Genomic DNA, 24,866 nt, shown 5'->3' with positions numbered 1-24,866 from the left:
TGATTGAGACAAGGCAGGGCAAGGCCCAGGACCGGGCGGGGCACGGGCTGCAGCGTGGTCCCACTAGTCTGTCACAAAAGGAATGAAATGTCATTTGCAACTTTGGCCACTTTTAATTGGTGCCGAGCCCGACTCGAGACAATTGTATGCCCCAGTCGGACCCTGGATAGCATTCATCTAAGCGAAACATGAACTGTGAACTTTTGCCTGGGTGTTTCCGTTCTTCCTTTTAATGTTATCGGCCTCATTAGTTCACAAACGAGCTTCAGCAAGGGGACCCGGTCCGGACCGGTGCACATATTGGGTCGAAAATGAACCGGCTGCACTTCGCGGGAAAATCCCATGCAATGACGAACTTCTGAAATGCCATTTCAGGCAAAGATACACACATGGAAACTAGATGGGGATAAACATGGTGCACGTGCCCACTAATCTTTCATCATAAATAAAAGCAGTAGTTGAGTATTCGTGTATAATTCTCAACCGTCTTTTGCTGTCATTTTTTTTACATAATTCCAGCGCATGTTTTCTATCCTGATGTGTGGTTTATACACCAGATGTGGCCCCTTAACCTGGGTACAATATGCTCCGAGCATGTGCTCCGAATGAGAGCACATGCAATCCTCAGATAGGTATCCTCAGATAGCGGTGGGTGTCTGTTACGCCCCTCAGTTTAGTGAAGTATGCCAAGAACATGTCAGTGGGAAGGAGATATCCGAATATGCACTCTCCTCTGGCTCGCTGGAAAGAGTCCCTAAAGCAGAAGTAGCACAGGCTGTTGATTTCACAACAATGTCTTGCAGAAATGACTTTTTCCAAGTTATACAACACCATGCTCATGCTTGAAGGAAGGGTCTAGGGGGATGCATTTATGAGATGTGATGACTGATAAGGGCTTGAGAGTAAATTGATTACACAAGACACCTGGATGAGGTGACTGAGGAACGGGCTGAGGGGAAGGTGCTCTTCCTGAGGTAACTGATTAACAATACTTGGTGTACTTTAACAGACTGTCAGATGGGGCAGAAGGGGTAGAGACAAATACAGTGCAACAGTGACTGAAACAGAATGCTTTTTTATTTATTTGTATTTTTAAAGCGCTCACACAGCCCAGGGGCATCGAGGCGCAGTTACAGGAGGAGCATGTCTTCGTTGCGTATTTATAACGCGCTTAATAACCAGAGGTTTCTAAGAGAGGAGTCGGGGATCGAACCTGTGTTGCTTCGTGTCGTCTTGCTTCCAATCGAGCACATTGCTGCTGAGCTATCCTAAGTCCCGGGACAATGATTGCAATGCAACTCCACTCAGAGCCATTTGGGAAACAGGGCGGTGGGAGGGGGTCAGTGGGCGGTGGCGGGTCATTCTACAAAAGTGACAAATAAGATAACATCCACAGGTTTGCAAAAATGTTATCAAATGCATTATCACTTCGAGGACAGCAAGTATGGTCCAGACGTCTAACAAGTGTGGTCTAGTACTTAGAAGTGTGTTCAAATGCACTCTTTTGCCTCTGGGTTTGCCGGAGTGCTGGAACCACTACACCTACCATAACAAGTGTTTTCCAACTTTAAAGCATTATACTTTCTCAACCCATGTGTGCCCTTCCCCATCCATCCCACTACTAGCCTATACCAGCAGTTGCTGCAGCGCCAAACATGTGACATGGAGCAGCAGCAGTGTGATGGGCTGGTGGTGGGCTGATCTAAGTAGGTCTAGCACTGAACTGGCACGGCCGGCACACGCGCTGAGGGCGGCGCCGCGCCCAGCACTATGGGGCCAATATTTTTTATTTTTTGGGCACTGGCACTTATTTTTTTACAAATTAAGCACTGATCCCTACCTATCAGGAGTTTGAGTATGGGCAGTTGGCAACTATGGCCAGTGGCCCAACGAGTGAATCAAGATTAGCCTGTAGTTGCCCGAGGGTCAGTTCTGGGCAACCCTCCTCTATTCTAGGGGTTTTGCTATGGTGAGTGGGACGCACCCTTCCGATTCTCCCCCACAGTTTATGCAATGTGCACTTTCCAGCTCCAGTATCATCAAGTATGCGTTTGTAACCATCATTAGTACCCTGAACGTGCTGTGCACTGGGAATGCAACGTGTGGATTGGCTCTTTTCCGAGCCATACCACACGGTATTCCCGTGTACGCCGTGCGTGCCTGGTACTCTGTTCCCAGCGAGGGGCGTGGCAGCCCCTTAGCCAATGAGGAGGCTCGAAACTGGGCAATCCCCGCTCTGAGCCCCCTGCTGGGGAATCAGGTAAGTTTTTTTTTCCTCCACCCCCCCCGCAAACTATCCTCTCCTTACCCTCCCAACCCCACTCTCCCAACCCCTCTTACCTTCGTTTTTCTTCTTTTCTTGGAGCGAATGCGCTGGAAACAATTCTGTTCCCAGCGCGTCCGATCACGATGGCCGCCATGGAAAGGGAAAACGAACTACGTTTTCCCTTTCCCGGCGGCCATTTTTTTCAACTTTTTCAAAACAGAAAAAAATGCCATTAGTACCCCGGTCTAACGGGCCAGGGTACTAATGGCTATAAGACCCTCGGCCGCAGGCCAATACCGCCCACGGTAATGCCCCTGGGGCTTCATTAAGGCCCTCATTATGCTCGGGCCTGTAACTACGGCCCCAGGGGCATTACCTTAACTTATTAACACAATGACTCCGTAGTCATTGACATGGGTATACAATCTTGTGAGGAGAGTGATGACTTTCCCATTATTTTATCTTTAGATCTGGTGTCTTCTAACTATGATTTTGGCAACACTGGGTATCTTCGTGTCAATAGAGCTGGGACCAGGGTTAGCTGGAACTCCACATGCATTGAAGCCGCACTGGTCACCGCGTAGTGGGTTTTTCTGAACTTTCGGGGCGTCCATCAGGGGGTTGATGAGGCGCTGGGTCTGATAATCATCCAATTTGAGGGACTAATTGCTGAGGTTCCAGCGAGTGTCCAATGGGACATCTTTATCGCATAGGCATAATTTTGATGAATCTATCTGCGATAAAAAAGATCTTTGCGTAAAGAACTGCAGACTTTATTAAAAGATGTGGTCGACCCCGTGGCCCATGCTATCAGAAGAAGGACGATTAAGACCTCCTGTTAGAAGTGGCTCAGAACACACACGAATCTAAAAGAATGTCGAAAGTGGTGTGATTTAGTTCTGACTTCTATCTCTAATGAAACATTAACATTTTGGGAGATTGTAAATGGCCAAGGTACTTCTAAGTCAGACCTCAATGGAGTACAAGAACCTGAATGGATCATCTATATCTCATTGACACTAGGCCACACCAAGCAGAACTTGCCCATTGTTCCTCGGGTCCCAGGCTATTGGATCTTTGAGAAAAGTACACAGAAGGTTGCGGGGATCCTCGCCGCCAGTAAACCCTCTAGAGCCTTGGGCCGGGTGGGCTATGCAATCTTGTGATCAAGGCAGATGTTGCCTTGTGGGCTAAGGTCCTTCATCAGCTTTTCAGCTGTACCTCCATTACTCAGGCCGTTCCCTGCTCCTGGCAGGATAGCATCCTCGTTCTGGTATACAAGAAGGGCGGACAAACTGACCCTCGCTGTTGGACATCTCACCCCAAGGTATTTGTACAGAGTCTGTTGGATGAGCTAACTGCGCGGGCGGAAGATAATAACATCCTCCCCTGGAATCAGACTGGCTTCAGGAAGGGATGCTGAACTTCGGCAAATATACTTGCACTCTCCACCATTGTGGAACAGGCACGGCTGATCCGCAATTGGCCAATGTACGCAGCATTAGCGGACTACAGCTCTGCCTTTGACACGGTGGACCGAGCCAGGCTATGGGGGAAGCTGGTGGGTTGGGGGATCCCACCGGGCCTATTAAAGATGATTGTATTGCCCCACACTAACACTCATGCTAAAATAGGGCTGGAGGGACATGGTGGAACCTCTGCCTGGATCACAAAGGAAGTAGGCTTGAAGCAGGGTGCTCTCCTGGCCCCGATCCTCTTCAATCTCCACCTCTCTGACACGGGCATTGCATTGGTCGACCCTAAAGCTCTCCCACCCAAGCTAGGCGACACAGTGGTACTATGGATGGGCTGCGCGGACGACATTGTCGACGTGGACTTGACACCTGGTGGATCTTCACTGGATAACCTCAATTGCTACTCGGCCCTGAACTCTTTAAGGGTAAATATCAATAAAGCTAAGATCATGGTCTTCGAAACATATCACAGACAAGTGGCCAGAATGGGGTGGAAGATGAACGCTGTGGCAATTGAGGTTGTGTCCCTGTATGTCTACCTGGGTGTTGTCTTAGACGATAGCCCTAGAGGCATGTCCCATCTGTGTGGTCTTGAGGTGTGCATGGCGCTAATTGTGGGGGCTATATGCTCCGTCGCATCACGGGTGGTGGCTATTCGGTGGGGATATTTCTTACATTTGTCTCTGCACAGGTTGTGCCAATCCTTTGCTATGCAGCAGAGGTCTGGGCTATGGGTATTTTTGGATGTAATTGCCAGGATTGAGGTAAGGCTTCTAAAACGTCTGCTAAGACTACCATCTTACATTCCGGCTGAGATAATCACCCTGGGATTCGATCTTACTATGACCAATGAACGCACTTTACTAAGCAGCCTGATGCTATACTGGAAACTTGCACATGCTCAAGCAAACACCCTGATGGGTATTTTGTTTGATGCTCTGGCTACAAAGGTGGTTCACATGAAGAAATCAATGTTGGGTAGGATGTTGAGCGTGGTGGATCAGTGGGTTGGGAGCAACCGGGAGGGTATGATGATGCTAAGTCTAAACCAATTAAAAAATGTAATGAGAAGGAAATTGGTCTCTCTTAAACGTGAGCAAATGGTTATTACCCTAGCTGCTAAGTACAACGTAGCAAGTGTTTTCCTGTATATACTCGAAAGACAACTCCCACCTACTTATGTCAGTCATTTTGTGGGGTATTTCATCGTGTGGGACTATCTCCGTCTCAAATGTAATGCAGCTAAGCACCTTTGAAATTGTGGGTCGGTGGTCTAAAATTCCTAGGGGGGATTGATTTTGCCGGCTCTGTGGCAATGCTGAGGTGGAGACTGTGCAGCATCTCCTGGCGGTCTGTGATGCATTGACGGTGCTGCGTGGAAGGGCCCTTCGGGCATCGGGATTGGATCCCCAATACCCGCCAGCTGCTCTATGGGGCCACTTCATGCCTGGGGCTCATGAGGGACTGAATGTCTTTCTAGCTAAGATGTCGAGAGAGGTTCATGGTATATTTCGAATCCTACTGATTGAAGGTGCTTGTATTTTTATTCTTTTTTCCTGAGCTTGATTTATGAGAGCTGTATTTTTCTTTTCTTTTATTTAAGATGTTATGTGTCAAAAGATATTTGTTTAACTGTATGATACACAAATAAATCAAAAAATAAAAACATTTCCTAGTGATAAGCTTGGCCATTGGAGGTCATGGGTGCGTAAAGAACCAAGTAACACCCAGTAGGTGTGTGTCCCCCCTACACCCCATCTCAGTCTGTCTGTAATCCAAGGCAATAGTTTCAGTTCATAGGCGCTAAAGCGCCACCTAATAACCAAAACTAAACAGAGGCAATGATATTTCAACATCATGTCAGGAGTCAAGATTGTATTGTATTTGGTTTTTCATATAGCACTCTTTCCCCACTTGTGTGGCCTCAATGCGCTTTGCGTAATATGGCAAATGAGTGGGTATGTTGCTGCTTTCAAACATGCACAGACAAAACTTTGATTTAAAAAAAGAACAGCATTAGATTGACAGGAAAATAGAAGGCTAACATTGAGGAAAAATACCCTTTTCTCTCCATCAGATATTTATTAACAATGAATGGCACGAATCCAAGAGCGGGAAGAAATTTGCGACACACAATCCTTCCACCAATGAGAAAATCTGCGACGTGGAGGAAGGAGACAAGGTGAGATTGCAAAGCTGTGGAAAGACCTGTGACTCATTGGTCGAGTACATCTTGTGGGTGGGGGTGGGGGGAACTAGGGGCTACTGGATAAGGTAATGGCAGACCCACATGTGTGTCCCAGAGGGAGAGAATATGTAGGAAGAGGAATCTGGTCCGCAATCAGGGGCAAAGAGGTCCCATCGATCATTGTGGTCACCCCATCCCCTGAAGGTCACGTGCCCAGGCAAATCTGTCCGTATTCCAGGCTGTGGTACTGCATTGCCCAGATAGATTCACACGGGTATGCCAGTTTCTACAATGCCTCCTGCCTCTACTCTCCGACCTCTACAACCTATCCAGAACAGGACTGCGAGACTTGTCCTTGGCCTCAAGCCCAGGGATCGTATCTCTCCAGCTCTGAAATCTTTCCACTGGCTCCAGGTGGCGGCAAGGATCAAGTTCATGACCAGTTGCAACGTCCACAAGGCTTTCTGGGGCCTGGGACCACACTACCTCCAACTCTCTCTTCCTAAACATCTCCCTTCTCAAGCACTCCGCTCATCCACCTCCAACTCTCTGAGGGTCAGTCGCTTTTCCAAGCAGAGAGTTGGGGGCAGATCTCTCTCCTCGGCTGGGGCCTCCCTCTGGGACAGCCTCCCGCCGCCCTCAAACTTGAGCAGAACCAAGTCCAGTTGCGGAAGCAACTCTAGACCTTCCATTTCGCTTCTACTTTCTCTCTTCCACTCCCCTAATGATGCGCTTGACTGTGCTGCGAACTGGACACCTGACCACTCTCTGAACACGGGCGAAGGCTCCTGCATGTCCAGTTGCCCTTGCACTACCTCTTGGCTTCCCCAGCACTTGCGGCCTGTATCTGCAACCATACAGTCCCCTCGTTCTGCACTTATGAGCCACCCCCTGGCTGCACTTATTGAGTTACCTGCACTTAGACACTCGCTGGCTACACTTTGAGTTTTCTGCACTTCACCTCTCCCCCTCTCTCTTGGCACTTCTCCCCTTCCTCTTCCCTGCGCTTACACGATCTGAATGACACCTGGCCTTGAAAGATTGTTGTTTTGTCCTCCCTCTGTTTCCCCCGCTTGCCTCGTCGCGCCTAGAAATACTTGTGTACAGGCGCGTTATAAATGCCATTTTATATCATATCATAGTCCACATTGCTGTACTAAGTACAGGACAGGGTACTTAGCACCACAGCAGCAGTGCATTCTTTTTGTATTTTTTTTAATTTTTTAATTTTGTGTTTCGGTTACTAATAAAGCTTTCACAAAGATAGCACAAAACAGGTAAAATATCACATTATCTACATTACATAATTTGATGCATAAAACATACCGCATGCATAACTGACAACGAGCACGAAATATAAAAAAAGAGATTTAATTCATGTATCCTCATGTAAATATCTAGTTAACATTACATAAAAGGTCACCCGCGTACAGCAGACAAGCTCCCCTCATTCACAGAACAGGACAAGTACAGTTAGAAGCAGTGCACGCTTCCCTCCCACCTAAGGGTTCATTGAAAGCAGCGGCACACAACTCATTCGCGCAAAACAGGCACAGCACAGGCAGAAACAGTGCACGGTTTCCGATCACATTCCTTCTACAGCATAGGCAGTGTATTTTAAGATTCCCTCAAACAAGCAGGCGCAGCACATACGGTAGAGGTGCAAAACCTCCCAATTCATGCCCACCTAACAGGTACAGCGCGGGGCCTCATTACAAGTTGGGCAGTATTTCGGTGGTAAATCTGCTGAAATACCACCTGGATTACAAGTGTTGGTGGGGTGTTAGTCCCCATTCATTTGGAGCCCAGAAGGGTGGAGCGGCGAAGATAAAGTCCCGGGTTGGCCTCCTCAACCAACTTGGGTGAAGAGAAGGAGAGGAGGAAGTCCCGGGCTGCTCTGTTGAGCGACCTATGCGAAGGAAGCACGGGCTGGCCCAGTGGAACAAACCAGCTGAAGACCGTGACCTGCCCCCTGCATCTGCAAACGTGATCACGGCGGCATCCCCATGCCAACTGAAACACTGCCCAATTCCAAAATGGTGGCCCCGTGACGGGGATGGGTTGCCTGGAAGACCTTAGGGCGTGCTGCATGTGTGGCAGTGAATGTGGGTGGTCTCTCAGTCTACGGGCCCCATCCTGAAGATGCTAAAGGGCTTCAGAACATGTCCGTGGGCATGGGTGCCCCCCACCGAGCTAATGGGGCCCACCTTGAAGATTGCCCAAGGCCGCAGGGCGTGATGGTGATTATGAGCGGACCCTGCTCGTACAGGGGGCCGCCCAGGACACTCAGAAGAGCAATGGGTAAATTCACGTAGTAGGTCCCCATTTAGTTGGAGCTCACGCCAGGGGAATCTTAAGGAAACCAAAAGAGAATCATAGGGTAGAGTACAAGTGTTCACTATAAATAAAGAGGAGTCCCTGTTGATATGATATTTTATTTATAGCGCGCCCATGCACAAGTGTTTCTAGGCACGACGAGGCAGGGGAGGTGAAACAAGTGGGGGGGATAAGGCAACGATCTTACTAGGCCCAGTGGCATTGAGATCGCGCAAGTGCAGCGAATCCCTATAAAATTCACTCCGGTGTCTGTGTCCATAAGCGGTGTAAGAACTCAGCGTGAGCCCATCTCCTGTTAACAGCGATTTTATTTATCCGGTGCCACGGCCCTCACTACCAGCGGGTTGGGGGTGTGCGGGTGGCGGTTTCCTTGGGAACTGTCCCTGACCGAGGCTAGGAAAGGATGCTCCCTGGCTCGGGTTAGGGCCGGGAAACGGGCTACACTCTTCTGGCATTGAAATCCTGGCGCAAATTGAAACTCCCATTAGAATACATGGAGGGATGTTTTAAAGGGTCTTCTCTGTCAACCTCATTTGTTGGCTAATGTTGAAGGCACAATAAAAGTCTGACATTCCAAAAAAGGGGCCACTTGAGAGCTGTGGGCTATGTCCGTCAAACAGGGATCCGGTTTGCTTTTTCCACTGTCATTCTCTTGGGCAGTTTTGATGGCTCTGTGAATTGGGACAGGGGCAGAATGGAGGAAGAGAGAAGAGCTCTCGTCACCACGATTCGCACATTCGGGTGTTGTTTTGTGGGACTACTGCATGCAACGCTTTCTGTTTGACCACTTGTTTTTGCACGTCACTTTCTCGGTGCAGCCAGATGTGGATAGGGCAGTGGAAGCTGCACGAGCGGCCTTTGAGAAGGGCTCACCGTGGAGGCAGATGGATGCTCTGAGCCGAGGCCGAATGCTCCACAAGCTGGCTGACCTCATGGAGCGTGATCGAGTCATCCTGGCGGTAAGTGCACATCGAAACCCTAACATAACATGGGTACCTGCTCAAGTAATTTATCTGCTTAGTGCATTTCAATGTATATGTATACAAGTCTCAGACCCTACCAAACAAATCTGGCTTGAAAGTGCATTACTACTGGATTTTCCCAAACATTTAAATCCTCTTTAACTGCACCATTAGAAGAATAGAGGTGGCGCCCTAAAACCAAACGGTGATGGACGAAAGGCCATGAATCAGTCACAAATACTGCCATTGCTGTGGGAAATGGTACAGTGTGATATTTCCGCATTTTGTAGGCCGCTTTCAAATAAGATCGATTTGGTGCGACCTTCAAATGTGGAAATATCACACCGTTGGGGGCAGGGGTTCAACCCCACCCAACCCCAGGGTTTCTGAACCCCTCCTGCCCCCACCACACCCTCTCTTGTGCTCATGGTGTTACGGGCTGCGACAGGGCCGAGGCCCAGAGTTAAGCAGGAGGCACACACACAACACAGACTCCGTTACTGGGTGATTAACTGGCGCACTGGAAGCCTTGCACCCCTTTTATTGTGATATGTGCCACGTGTGCCTCACACTCTCTCTGTCTCTCTGCGCACACTCATGTGCGTCCAGGGGCGTGACAGTTCGATTAAGAAAGACTGCTCAGAACGGTGTCTGACCGTTTTTCTTATTAGATCTATTACTATTTCAGTCAAGTGAAAAAGATATTTCACTTGAGACCAGGGGCAACCCGTCACTGAATCGTTTTTTGTAGCCCCTGCGAGCTATCGCAGGGGGGGACCAGCCATATGCAAATGAGTATTGGTCCTACCAACAATGGGAGCAGTCATGCCCAAACTACTAGACCGCTTCCAGTCTGCACTGAAACGCAAGCACCCAAAGAGATGGGGCAGCCTTGTTTGGTGTCACTCACGAGGTACAGAATGGTCCCGTACTGCAGCGTGTGCATATGCCTGGGTAGCGTGGGTCTTATGCAGAAGCCATGTGATCTAGCAGTTTGGGGGTGCACAGACCATTCAAAGGTGGAGCCCAGCCTGGTTTACATTTTCCCCCATCTGCAATGGTACACAATGCAGAAAAATTATGGATTTGAAGTTTGCCTAGAGCAATTGCCAGTGGTTATGATTCATTAAAAACGTTCCCATTCATCACTCTCAGTATTGAACATTGAAGGCAGACAGACAGACAGTTGAAGGTTATTTGATCAAAGTGCATATTATAAATATCAGTCTGTGGAAATAATGGGGAGCAAGTCTTTGTATATCGGAACCATAGACCTTCCTGGCATAGTGCTTTTTATAAATAGTTTCATGAAATGGGGTGTTATCGCTACCAGTGCATATACTTACAGCATGTAAGGAGTTAATTTATAGCTGTGTTGTGTAGACACTGCACACCCAAACCACAGTGCTGCTATCCACTTTAAATATATCGTATTGGCGTAATGCTGTGACTCTATCACCTTACTTAGATCTAAGTGATATTATGATGTCATATGTGATGTCATCAGTGAGGCTACTTTTGCCCAGGACTACAATGTCATTTGTAGTCCTGGGCACGTGTCCACGTACACTCTCACCCACATTTCTGTCACTTATAAAGTTGTTAGATAACCACACTTTTTAAGTGGGAAAAGGTTTGCCCATGAGGGCCATGCATGGGAGGACGGATTTCCATCACCCTCAATGCACTCCATCACCCCCAAAGCGCCCATATTTGCTATGGCCTTGTAGATCAGTGAGCAATGTGGCATTGTTTTCTGTTTTTGGTGTAGGCAGCACTGAGATAGAAATAGTCCAATTGATATTTTTAGCGCCTGGAGGAATCACTTTAGAAATAGAAAATATACACATTGGTGTCGCGGGCAGGTTTCTTGGTAGAAATCATATATGCTACAATAAAATGTTTTACATTTCCAGGGCTAGTGGCAGAGGCGCCTCTAGGGGGAGCCTGGGGGAGCTACAGCCTTTTGGGTGTAGCCCCGGATAGAAGCTCAGTGGCTGCACCCAAAAGGCTAGCTAGCCCCGAGTCCCGACGACAATTCTGACATTAGCGTAGCCCCGGATCTTTTCCAGACCTAGCAACACCCCTGGCTAGTGGTGTTTGGACGTTTAAATAGAAAATATATTGTGGGACATTTCTACCTCACGAAACCGATTATGCTTATACTGCTAGAAATATCGTTCTTTAATTTCCAACACAGGTTGGCCTCTTCGACATGCAATAGAAATAGTAAAAATACCATTCCAGCTGTGCTACAAATAGTATTTTTACTATTTTTATTGCAGAGGTTCAACAGGCGTATTATGGGCAGGATGCAGGAGCTCAAAGCACCGTGAATTATTTCTGTCATACCAACATGTGATGAAATGTAAATATTCAATATTTGTGTTACTTTTTTAAATGTTCGATGACAACAAGTCACGTGTGAGCCCTTTGTTAGGCAGGAAGGCCCAAGAAGACTTTATGGTGGTAAACACTTTGATAAAAGACCAACAAGAGATAATATTTCCCTGCCACGTGGCCCTGCAATTTAGTAAAGACCAGGGATTCTGAGGCTAGGACATTAATACCGGGGTTGAATAGTAAGTACAAGCGCCACTAATATTGAGCATTCTTATATCCGATGCCACAAACAGGGCTGTCTCGTGGCTCCTGAGCAAGAGGTGCCGCTATTACCCAACTCTATGGAACCCATTTGTCGACCTGGAAATAATGCAAGATGGTGTCTCGCTTGACCACAAGTTGCCAGCTCTTCTTTCACATCAAGTATGCGCATAAATGGCCTTGGGTTGGTTTACGCCAGAGTCAGACTATTGTACAAAAAAATTGAATTTCATGGAAAGCCAATGGCGTGATATCAGGGTGAGGGCAATTTTAAATATTAAAGGTAGGACTGGTCTCCATATTTCCATTTCAATTGGTGAGGGCAGCTCTGCAGAGCCTTCGTAATAATGAACCTGTGGAAGTTGGGGTCTTGTACGATCACCCCTAACCCTTAGTAACTGAGCTCAAACACACTTCTTCCTGATAAATGCATACATCGATCATATGCAGTCTCGGATTACCAAAAAGCCAAAGTAGGCCCTGTTTTATGGGCCCCACTGCTTTTAAGGGCCCTGCGACAACTGATCAAAATAATATTGAATTGACCTTGAAAGAAAACTGCAATAAAGCTTTCTAAAATTGTTACCAAAAGAAAAATAATCAACTCAACGAAATCAAAACTTTACATTAAAGACTCTATAAAGAAAATACGGTATTAATGTAATGTACCCATTAACAACTTAAAGTACATAAATCAGGGCCATCAGATTTGCATAACAGTTTGTCTCTTAAAAGCTCATCTTCTGGCAGATGACAGTTTGTAAAAATAAATCCAGTGCAAACTACGTATGTGTGATATACAGTAGTGGTCATTTCCATCAGGCGGCCAAGGTGCACACAACTTAGTACAATGTTATACCACTAGAGCGCTAGGCGCGCACGAGTAACCTCCAGAAACAAAGCTTTCTGTGAGTTAGTATGTCGCGAGAGTTCCCGCCGCCTCCAGAACCTAGTAGAATATTTACAAGTAGAAGCTTCGAGAACACTGACGAGTATATATGTACCTGACGTCTGCATTACTGTAAGTTAGCTTTTAGAGTTACAATGAAGTTTGATGAACTTCACCTTCTAATTTAACAGAACAAATCTATCTTGTTCAGGCACATTTACTCATTTTTTGGCTGAAACTTAAGAATTCTTTCATTTTCTTGAACAAAGCATAAATATTGTTTGTCGTCGCTCTTTTGTAAACCTATAATGTCTGCACCTGAGTTAAAGTAATTTGCGAGGGTTACCCCGAAACATTGACTGCCTAGGGGCCTCCACAGTGTTTCATATGGCACTGATCATATGTGACCTATTAGACAAGGCTTGCTTGCTTCCCAGCCACCCTTGCACTTTGTAAAACCCAATACATACACACACATTGCAAAGTGTCCAAGAATGAACCATCGACCCCACCTGTGTTGGAGTTGAGGGGAAATGGGTGAGTGACGCAGTTGAACGGACGTGATGCAAAATGCCTGTACAATAAACTCTAGCCAACTAATATTGGGAATTCCCTCCTGTTTCAGACGCTGGAAACAATGGACACAGGAAAACCTTTCCTCCATGCCTTCCTGATTGACCTGGAGGGCTGCATAAAGACCCTGCGATATTACGCAGGCTGGGCCGATAAAATACAGGGCCGGACCATCCCCATTGGTAAGAAGACACACTATTCTCATCACGAAGATAACTTTGTATAAAACTTTGGCTAATTTCAGGGTTGTATTGGGGGGGTGTGGTGTGTGTGTCTGTGTGTGTGTGTTATGGAAAAAACTCATCGAAACATATAGGGGGATTGGGAAAGTGTATAGAAGGGGGGTGGGAGTCAGGAATAGTTAGAAAACAATAGGGGATGGGGTCTGGGGTGCACCCCCAAAAATAAACAATTTTGATGAGTTTTTTCGATAAACAATACTTATTAAAAAAAAACATTGAAATTCCGACCGTCGATTAAATGACATAGAATCCACTGCAGCCACTGCTACCTGCGGCACCTCATGGCGAAGACCCTGTGAAACCAGCCCCACTGTGACAAGTCCACACAGACCAAGAAGAAACTCAACCCATGACTATATACTCAACCCGAGAAGATGGAGTAAAGGGGCTCAATTCTCGGTATCCAAAAATCACTGCTGATGGATAAAATCTGTCAACAAGAAGAGGAAAGAAAGAGCCACTGTAGCCAGCTGAAAGGACACTTGATCTCCCCCAAGACTTCCAATGTCGAAGCTTCAACACATCTTCCCCTGGAAGCTTTCCTTCTCCCTTGCATTCCACACATCTTAGTTTAATCCAATGAAATACATTTTAATGTTCAAGGAAAAATTGCACCTTTGTTTTTGATGTTTCTATTGGAAGTGACTCTTGTTGCCAGAAAAGGTGGTTGCCCCCATTCATCCAAGCCAACCTGAGGGGATTGGGCTTTCGCTCATCAAGCAGGGTTGCTTCTCATCCCTTCAACACCCAGGTGTTTAAGGTGGTATTTGACTTGGGGCCAGAACAAGGAGTTATACAGTGTGATTGCTGATTAGTCTATTACTTTAGCCCAGTGTGTGTCATAATCCAAAATGGCGATCAATATTTCGGGACGTAAGTGAACCAGAAGCAAACACTCTACGATACAGTCACCATGGAACCTAAAAATAGAAAACAGACCTACAACCTATGAAACTATTAACCAAGAAATGAAACAAGCAATACTGATACAATGTTACTACAGTGCAGGTTAAGTACTTGAGGATAAACTAATAGATACTGCTAAAAGAAAAAGATGAGGCAAGGATTAGTTCAATTTTTTTTTGATTACACATCTGATAATAGCAAAAAAGTGTTTTTATTTGTATAGGTCATAGGTACAGTATTGGCAGATGGGCAATTTTAAATTCAAATTACAGTGAACATTAATATAGTGGTTGCTTCTGCAGCACTTATGCTACAGACTAGACTGGACTACTGCAACGGCCTCTTTCTAAATCTGCCTAGCTCTACCCTCTGTGTTCTACAACTCATCCAGAACAGGACTGGGAGACTTGTCCTTGGCCTCAAGCCCAGGGATTGCTTCTTTCCAGCCCTGACATCTCTCCATTGGCTCCCCGTGGCTGCAGGAATCAAGTTCAAGACCCTCTGCATTGTCCACAAGGCCTTCTGGGACCTGGGACCGAAATACCTCCAACTCTCTCTTCGGAAATATCTTCCTACTCAAGATCTTCACTCCTCCACCTCCAACTCCTTGAGGGTCAGTCGCTTCTACAAGCAGAGAGTTGGTGGTAGATCCCTTTCCTCGACTGGGGCCTCCCTCTGGAACAGCCTCCCTGATTCTCTGAAACTTGAGGAGACTCATCTCCGGTTCGGGAAGCACCTCAAGACCTTCTGCTTTTCTTCTGCCTTCTCTCTTCCTCTCCCCTGCTGATCTCCTGTCTGATACTGCACTGGTCACCTGGATACCCTCTGAACTCGTGTCCAAGTTCCTGCACGCCCAGTTGCACACCTGCTCTGCCTCCTGGCAACCCCTGCAGTTGTGGTCTGTATCTGCAATCCTATAGTCCCCTTACCTGCACTTATTAGACTCTTGTTGTCTGCACTACTTGTTTTTTGATCCCATGTCTGGCACTTGCCCTCCTCCCCTCCCCCCGGCACTTTTCCCATCTCCTTTCCCCTGCACTTGCATGATCTCAATGTCACTAGGCCAAATGAGATCGTTGTCTCTGTTGTCCCTCTGTTTCCCCTCCCTTGCCTCGTCACGCCTTGAAACACTTGTGTATAGGCACGTTATAAATGCCATATCATATCACAACAGTGCCGAAAGCAGCAGAGAGGTCCTCAGGGATAGGTAGACGAGAGAGTTTGGAGTGGTGAGCCTCAGGGAGAAAGTTGGAGACATGGATGAGTGCAGTCTGGGTGGGGAGTTTGCTACGGGAGCCAGACTGAAGTGTATCTCCCAGGCTATTATCCTCAAGGTACTAAGTGATCCAATTGGAGACCACTCGCTCAAGGACCTCTGAAAAATGGAGGAGGGAAATTGGGTGATAGCACATAATGAAAGAAGAGCATTTATTTGACAAGGTTGTCTCAGCAGTGGGCATCAGCCACATTTTTCCCAGGAGTCATTTTCAACCCAATGCTGGGTTGAGAGAACATTCCAGAGGCGGAGCCTTGGGCGTGAAGGTGTCCAGTACCTTGCCCTGTTTGTAATCAGCTATGTGGGTGGATAATAGTCTCATGAAGGCCAGACCAAGGCATCTGTTTGAGCTTAAGTTTTCAGAGTCAGGACATGAATGCAAAGAGCCCTTCACAATAGCAGAAGATTGTGTACCTTTCGTTGGCCTTGTGCAGCCCTCTGGCATGGCAACATTTGGCTTTTTCTCTGGATGCAGAGTCCCCAAGCAAGTCCTCCAATCCTGATTCGACTCTGCAAATATCTCAATTGACACTGAAATGATTCTTCATAATGTCTTCACAGCTTTAGAGCATCTTAGGCCCATCTTGTCTCGGGAGAATAGCTCAGGGGCAACATGCTCTTCTTGGAAGCAAGACGACGCAGAGCAACAAAAGTTCGATCCCTCAGTCCTTACATAGAAACCTGTGGGTACCGCGTTATAAATAACCAATTATATTTTTCTGTAATCAGAATATTTTCTTGTGCTTCATATGAATTAAGGGAACATTGCATTGCTAATCAGCATCGCTGTGTTTTGTTTTTTATTTACAGATGACAGCTTTGTCTGCTTCACTATGCATGAGCCGATCGGTGTCTGCGGGGCTATAACTCCTGTAAGTATGAACTTCACAATACCCTTGCGCTTGCTCTGCAGGCCTTGGTGACCTTCTGAGATGCCATGCCAGTGTGCAGTATGTATACCAGCGCCTTGATGCGGCCAGGTCTTGCCACGCTCTACAAATCCTCATACAATACAATACAATACTCCAAACAAGAGAAACGCCTCCTTGTGACCTGTTATGCAGAGCCGGGTCTACAACGAGGAGCTTTGCGGATGTTGCTTAGAGCGCGACCAGCAAGCGGGCAACAAGGGGAGACATAGTGGCCCCTAAGAGCCCACTAGGAAGGACGGGCCGCCAAAATGGCACTTCCTGGGCATCGGGTACAGGGTGCACCAGGAAGGACTGAGAATTTGAAAACCTTTTAGAAGCACCATGTGTTGGGCTTGAAGTAGGAAAGGCAGAGTGTTGGCTTCTCTTAACAGATGGCAGTTCTGACACTTCTCATGTGGTCGCAGTCACTCTGACGTAGTGAGTACCTGCACTTCTACCTTTCCAAATGCACTCGAAGGTCGCATTCGCTACTTCAGGCAAGTCTGTAAAATGAGATTCACTTGGTTCATTATCCCGAGTGATGATCGAATGGTGATTAGTTACGATTTGTTTTTAGATTTGAGAGAAATTGTAATTGCTGAGAACTAATTGGCCCTGTTCCTTGGCAGTCTCGTGCTCTCCGATAAGTGGGGACAAGGTATATCCGTGGTTGTGCCACATAGATCCTGTGTGCCCAAAACCCAATGCTTCTATCACTATAAAGAAAGGGCACTGGTGTAAGAGCTTCACGCCTATCACCTTAGAGTTTAATGATATTATGCCATGCGTGGCGTAACCCGTGCTGCCTGTAGTTCTGCTCTTAGATTGGCATGGTCTTTGCTATGGGTGGGTTTGTTGCACTGCCTCAAATGGGTTCTCTGCGCTCTCTATTTGACTGAGGAAAAATAAGAATTTGTGTATGGTCCCATTCTGTCAAGGAGATGAGCTAAAAATGACAAAATGCAGTGGTGGGGGTCCACCAGGCCTATGACTGGCTATTAGTGCTGCTTCTGCAAATGTGGAATAGCCAAACCAAGGCAAGTCTACCACAAAGATAAGTTAGGCCATCTGCCTATCCAAAGATGTTCATTACTAGATAAGGGGGTAGAATCTGGAGGAAGCATGCTTGCTGTAACAGACAGGTAACAGTCCTGGTCTTACCACTGACAGTGCATGTTCACTGAAACAGTGTGAACAGAATGCATGTTCTGTGCTACAGCACCTTTTCAGTCTACAAATTCATTTTGGATTTAGCTTGACATTTTATTGGTAACCAGCCATTTTACCGAAATTAATACAGAGTGGTAAGTTTCTCTGAAAGCCAAAATACCAAAACAATACAGAGCATTTAAATTAAATATATATATGATAGTGGTGTAAGGCGTTAACATGGGTGGGGATGGGGTTTGGGTGGAGTTAAAAGTATAGAAAAATGGGGGGTTTGGAGGGGAACCCCCAAATGAAAAGAAAAAAAAACAATTCAGTATTTCTTCAGTATTTTGACCACTCTGAAATGTACCACTCTGTTTTTACCTTCCGTAAAATCACATATAAACATTTCATTTTATCGCCGAAACATGGATAAATTACAATAATATGTATGCTGTAAATGATATGCTACCTTCTGGAGTTAACGCCAGAGGTCAAAATGAAGGATACAGAATCAGCGGTGGGGGAGCTATTGCACATAGGAGAATTTTGCAATGAGGAGGATAGACACACCCACTATATGGAGGCAGAGCTCCACTTCCAGTGCATTCCACATTCCCATTAAGCCCTCTTTGGATATCATGAGGCTTCATTGCCCACAGCCATCAGATTCTGGATTTCTGAAATGTTTATGAGGCTTTGCCGTCCTGTTACTGGAGCCACTTTCTTCTCCAAATCTCTACCACTAAGTGACATGTTGTCCCACCAGCGAGGCCACGCTCTACACGCTGTTTATCTCCCAATCAATCCATCTCTGTGGGCTCAGCTCAAAACCTTGATACGACAAACCAGGAGAATCCCATTAATTATCCTCCAATTTAAATATCTGACTTCCAGTTATACTAGCTCTGTATTCTCCACGGTGTATAAGTGGCCCGATGGAACCCTACAGAACATGCAAATACACTTAGCTAATCTTCTTCTGACTGCAATTGAAGGAAGATGATATGATTATCCAATTTAATATGGAATAAACAACTGCCATGGACACATTGGCGCCCAAGAAAACCTTTTGGAAAATAAATAATGCAGCTAAATGCTACAGTGTCTCCTCCTAGAATCTAGTCCATGAAAAACCGAGAGTTTGCTACACTAAGAGAAAAGGGATACTACCAAATCATCTGTGTATAAAACCCCACTTAGACAAACTGAGATGAATAACAATAACAACATCCGTAAAGTAAAAGGAGAATACTTCATGAACAGAATCCGCCCACCTTCAAACTTTTCCAAGAAACCTTTTAAGATACTGGAAGAGATGAGATCACCTTAAAACTTGTCCACTTCTATTTCTCCCTTCACTACTGTGATGATTCACAGGTCCTCGTCACTTCTTCCTAGGGGGAGCCCTTCCCTGCGAGGCTAGGGAGGTGACGCTGCTACCCAATAGTCCCCCTAGAGGTGGTCGAAAGCGGGACCTCACAGGAAGAGACTGCTCTCATGGGGATAAGGAATCCTTTTCCATCAAGGAACTCCCTAATCCTCTTGATCGTGCACCCATGAAAACCCTAAAGTCTGCAGAGAGTGCAACTAAATGTACTAATGTGTGTTACTGTAACATTCCCTCCCTTCCTTCCTTGAGACTTGACACCACTAAGACGAAGAAGAAGAAAAAGAATGATGACATACCCTTTTCTAAAAGTACTGGGAAGCGGCGGCCACGCGTAAGCATGAAGAGTACCTCATGGAAACAACCAAAAGACTACGACACTGCACAGCACAGTAGCCCAGCTAGGAGTGATAAAAACAGAAAAAGGACTGAGCGAAGACAGAAGACATGCAGTAACCAGCAAAGCCCGGAAGTTCAGCCCAAGAACCTGTCAGCTGTGCAGAGAATCTGGTCCTCGGAAGAGAGGACGCAGAAGAGTGGAAGCAGCAGAAGAATCCTGTCAGCGTGCACATAGCTGACTCACTTCAGGGCTGTGAAAGTCAAAGTGGTAGCGTGATCACTTGGAGGTGCACAGTTTGGTCTTACAACACCACCTACAACAACACCGGGACCATCAGCCCCGGGCTTCGTGGAGCCACGCAGGCGATCCAGAAGGAAGCGTCAAGCGAACAATAAACCGCCTGCAACCAACCCACCATGCGTTCCCAGCACAAACAAGGTAAAGGGAACTGTTGGAAAACCGGGTGGGGTCCGGTGAGACCAAAGGGTCAAGAAAGCCTCGGAAGTAATCTCACTCGTCACAGTAGTGATACCCAGAGAACCAAGGGTCAAGAAAGTCTAGTGAGTAATCTCCCTCATCATGGTAGTGATATTCAAAGAACCAACAGTCAAGAAAGCCTCAGGAGCAATCTCTCTCATCACAGTAGTGATATCCAAAGGTCTGAAAATCAAGAGGGCAAAGATGTGCATAGGGTGGAAGTTGCATCAGGAGTAATATCCCTCGTCACAGTAATTACCAAAGAAACACAGAGAGCCGAGGTTGCATCTGGAGTAATCTCCCTCTTAACAGTAATTACCAAAGAAACACAGAGAGCAGAAGTTGCATCTGGAGTAATCTCCCTCATAACAGTAATTACCAAAGAAACACAGAGAGCAGAAGTTGCATCTGGAGTAATCTCCCTCATAACAGTAATTACCAAAGAAACACAGAGAGCTGAAGTTTCATCAGGAGCAATCTCCCTCATCACCGTGGTGACATCCAGAGAACCAAGAGTCAAGAAAGCCTCGGGAGTAATCTCCTTCATCACAGTGGTGATGAAGTTTCATCAGGAGCAATCTCCCTCATCACCGTGGTGACATCCAGAGAACCAAGAGTCAAGAAAGCCTCAGGAGTAATCTCCTTCATCACAGTGGTGACATCCAGAGAACTAAGACTCAAAAAAGTCTCAGGAGTAATCTCCCTCATCACAGTAGTGATACCCAGAGAACCAACAGTCAAGAAAGCCTTGGGAGTAATCTCCCTTGTCACAGTCATGACATCCAGAGGACCAAGAGTCAAGAAAGCTTCGTGAGCAATCTCTCTCATCACAGTAGTCATATCCAAAGGTCTGAAAATCAAGAGGGCAAAGATGTGCATAGGGTGGAAGTTGCATCAGGAGTAATCTCCCTTGTCAGAGTAATTACCAAAGAAACACAGAGAGTGGAAGTTGCGTCAGAAGTAATCTCCCTCGACAGAGTAATTATCAAAGAAGTACATAGAGTGGAAGTTGCATCAGGAGTAATCTCCCTCGTAACAGTAATTACCAAACAAACACAGAGAGCTAAAGTTTCATCAGGAGGAATCTACTTTGTCACAGTAATTATCAAAGAGAAACAGAGTGGAAGTTGCATCGGGAGTAATCTCCCTTGTCACAGTGATTATAGGGAAGATACAGGGATTAAGAAATCCATCAAGAGTAATTTCCCTCATCACTGTACCAGTGTTGAAAAAAGTAAGAACCAAGAACATATCAGGAGTTGTCTCCCTTGTCAAAGTGACCACCAGAAAGTACTCAGAGATAAAGAGTGCCTTGGGAGGAATCTCCCTCGTCACAAGGATATACAGAGCAAAAGAACTTTCAAGACTAGATCTTCTAAAAATATTGTGAACAAAAAAAGAGGAAGAAGCCAAGACCCAATTGACAGGGATCTTCCCTGCTTTAGTAACAGATAAGAGGATGAAGAAAGTCCAGGTGTATATATATTTGTTTACAGAGAACACTTGTTGGACACTCACTCCACCTCGAGAAGGTCCCTGGGAGGAGTTAATGGAACTGTTAAAAATTGTTACCGAAGACTGAAGCCAGGAGAAGGGTGTCATTTAATTGGCCTCATCTTTTATTCGTTACAAAGACTGAACTCAAATACAAGGAGATGGGAGTCATTCTTCTGGCTTTATCTTTTGTTATTAAGATTGAACCCGTTACCAGGAGAAGGGAGTCATTCTCCTGGCCTTAACTTTCGGTACGAAGATTGAACTAAATTGAAAGGAGAAATGAGTTACTATCCTGCCCTTATCGTTTGACTTTTTCTTTTGTTGTCAAGATGGAAACCAGTTTGCCAGGAGTAGAGAGTAATTCTCCTGGTCCCTTCCTTTGTCTTCAAGACTGCCCCTGTTTACCAGGAGAAGGGAGTCATTCTCCTGGATTCTTCTTGTTTTTGAATCAGAAGCTATTGCAAAAGGTTTGCTGAACATGCCCTTAAAGCTAATCCAGTTTTACCAGGAGAAGCAAGTCATTCTCCTGGTACCGTTCCCTTTTATGTTGAATCCTTTTCTCATTAGTGGTAGGGTTTGAGCAGGATAGAATTGGCCAGAGGACGGACTATTTGTTCGGACAACCATCCTGACAACGAGCACCCGAGTTATCTTTCTTTTAGGTAGGGCCAAAGCTTTAGGGACATGGAAAGGTTGGCCTTTTTCTTATCTGTTGAATAAAGATTTCTCATTGGATATAGCACTCCTTTGTCCTACTCCTGCTTCTGACTCACCACACTACGTTAATACGCTTTCCTCTTTGGCTATAACATTAAAGCTGAGCTGTTGTCCATCAATTCCAATCATGGAACTCAGAATGAATAATCAGCATAGCACTTAAATGGATAAACTCTAATTGCACCGATTTTACCCAAATAAATCCACTAGAACCATTTCAATCTAAGACCAACAAGATCAAATGTGGTGTATTTCTTTGTTCGGTGTCATTTCCGATGCTCTTATTCTGCCTATGCCATGGGTGCACAACATACGGCCCGCGGGCCAGTTGCGGCCCGCCATGCTGTTTTTTCCGGCCCGTGAGGCCCAAAGACTTTCCTAATGGAGGACGGCCCGCAAGCAGCATCGGCCGCCCTCCATTAGGAAAGTCTTTGTTGTCTTCCGGGCCGGACAAAACACTGGCCCTCATTGGCTCAGCACACACGCACCACGTCGCTCCTACGAGCCACGTAGTGCCTGTGTGCTGCACCAATGGAGGGCCAGCACCACGGCTGGCATGGCCAGTAAGGCTTGATGCCGGAAGGCATTTCAGCCTTGCTTGCCACGCCAGCCGTAGTACCACTCACGTCGCCAGCGTTCCAGCTTACCTGCCTTCCAGCACGTCTCCGGTAAGTGGTCTGTGTGTTTTTGTTTGTGTGTCGGGTCTGTTCTGCTGTAGGTTTGTGTTGTGTTTGTTGAGATGGGAGGATGGGGGTGTGTCGGATGTGTATGAAAGTTTGTTTTTGAGTGTTTGTGTTGTGTATGTTGAGATGGGGAGTGGGGGGCGTGTCGGATGTGTATGAATGTTTGTTTTTGAATGTTTGTGTTGTGTATGTTGAGATGGGGGTTGGGGGGTGTCAGATGTGTATGAATGTTTGTTTTTGAGTGTTTGTGTTGTGTATGTTGAGATGGGGGGTGGGGGGTCGTGTCGGATGTGTATGAATGTTTGTTGTGTATGTTGAGATGGGGGTTGGGGGGGTGTCGAATGTGCATGAATGTTTGTTTTTGAATGTTTGTGTTGTGTATGTTGAGATGCATGTATGGGTGCATGCTTCAGAGTGTGTGTGCTGAGTTGGGGGGTGGGGGGTTCGGGTCTGTATGGGTTCATGGTGTATGCTTGAGAGTGTGAGCTGAGTTGGCGGGTGGGGGGTTCGGGACTGCATGGGTGCATGTATGAGAGTGTGTGTGCTGAGTTGGGGGGTGGGGGGTTCGGGTCTGTATGGGTGCATGTTTGAGAGTGTGCTGATTTGGGGGGTGGGGGTTTGGGTCTGTATGGGTGCATGTTTGAGAGTGTGTGTGCTGAGTTGGGGAGTTCTGGTCTGTATGGGTGCATGGTGTATGCTTGAGAGTGTGTGCTGAGTTGGGGGGTGGGGTGTTCGGGTCTGTATGGGTGCATGTTTGAGAGTGTGTGTGCTGAGTTGGGGGGTGGGGGGTTCAGGTCTGTATGGATGCATGTTTGAGAGTGTGTGTGCTGAGTTGGGGGGTTCGGGCCTGTATGGGTGCATGTTTGAGAGTGTGCTGATTTGGGGGGTGGGGGTTTGGGTCTGTATGGGTGCATGTTTGAGAGTGTGTGTGCTGAGTTGGGGAGTTCTGGTCTGTATGGGTGCATGGTGTATGCTTGAGAGTGTGTGCTGAGTTGGGGGGTGGGGGTTCGGGTCTGTATGGGTGCATGTTTGAGAGTGTGTGTGCTGAGTTGGGGGGTGGGGGGTTCGGGTCTGTATGGATGCATGTTTGAGAGTGTGTGTGCTGAGTTGGGGAGTGGGGGGTTCGGGCCTGTATGGGTGCATGTTTGAGAGTGTGCTGATTTGGGGGGTGGGGGGTTCGGGTCTGTATGGGTGCATGTTTGAGAGTGTGTGGCTGAGTTGGGGGGTGGGGGGTTCGGGTCTGTATGGGTGCATGTTTGAGAGTGTGCTGATTTGGGGGGTGGGGGTTTGGGTCTGTATGGGTGCATGTTTGAGAGTGTGTGTGCTGAGTTGGGGAGTTCTGGTCTGTATGGGTGCATGGTGTATGCTTGAGAGTGTGTGCTGAGTTGGGGGGTAGGGGGTTCGGGTCTGTATGGGTGCATGTTTGAGAGTGTGTGTGCTGAGTTGGGGGGTGGGGGGTTCGGGTCTGTATGGATGCATGTTTGAGAGTGGGTGTGCTGAGTTGGGGGGTGGGGGGTTCGGGCCTGTATGGGTGCATGTTTGAGAGTGTGCTGATTTGGGGGGTGGGGGGTTCGGGTCTGTATGGGTGCATGTTTGAGAGTGTGCTGATTTGGGGGTGCGGGGTTCGGGTCTGTATGGGTGCATGGTGTATGCGTGAGAGTGTGTGTGCTGAGTTGGGGGAGGTGGGGGGTTCGGGTGTGCATGAATGTTTGTTTTTGTATGTTTGTGTTGTGTATGTTGAGATGCATGTATGGGTGAATGCTTCAGAGTTTGTGTGCTGAGTTGGGGGGTTTAGGTCGGTATGGGTGCATGTTTGAGAGCGTGTGCGCTGAGTTGGGGGTGGGGGGGTTCAGGTCTGTATGGGTGCATGTTTGAGAGTGTGCTTATTTGGGGGGTTCGGGTCTGTATGGGTGCATGCTTGCGTGTGTTTGGGGCATAGTGTTTGGTTGGGGTAAGGGGGCCATGGGGCATGGCGTTTGGTTGG

General features: G+C 46.9%; 1 protein-coding gene across 2 annotated transcripts in view; it reads left to right on the top strand.

Moving 5' to 3' along the window:
• ALDH1A3 (aldehyde dehydrogenase 1 family member A3) overlaps window positions 1–24,866 on the top strand; it is a 205,120-nt gene that overhangs the window by 60,304 nt on the left and 119,950 nt on the right. Inside the window, exons 2-5 of one of the 2 annotated variants that reach the window (XM_069625027.1) lie at window positions 5,819–5,923; window positions 9,085–9,225; window positions 13,347–13,476; window positions 16,529–16,590. In XM_069625027.1, coding sequence (XP_069481128.1) covers window positions 5,819–5,923; window positions 9,085–9,225; window positions 13,347–13,476; window positions 16,529–16,590 — 438 coding nt within the window. The remainder of the gene's footprint in view (window positions 1–5,818; window positions 5,924–9,084; window positions 9,226–13,346; window positions 13,477–16,528; window positions 16,591–24,866) is intronic. The other variant, XM_069625028.1, reaches the window with a different exon arrangement.

Source organism: Ambystoma mexicanum, chromosome 11 (genome assembly GCF_040938575.1).
Source record: "Ambystoma mexicanum isolate Mex_15411 chromosome 11, UKY_AmexF1_1, whole genome shotgun sequence".
In the NCBI taxonomy this organism is placed as follows: domain Eukaryota; kingdom Metazoa; phylum Chordata; class Amphibia; order Caudata; family Ambystomatidae; genus Ambystoma; species Ambystoma mexicanum.
The sequence above is the reverse complement of the archived record's forward strand: the minus strand, read 5'-3'. Positions and strand labels throughout refer to the sequence as shown.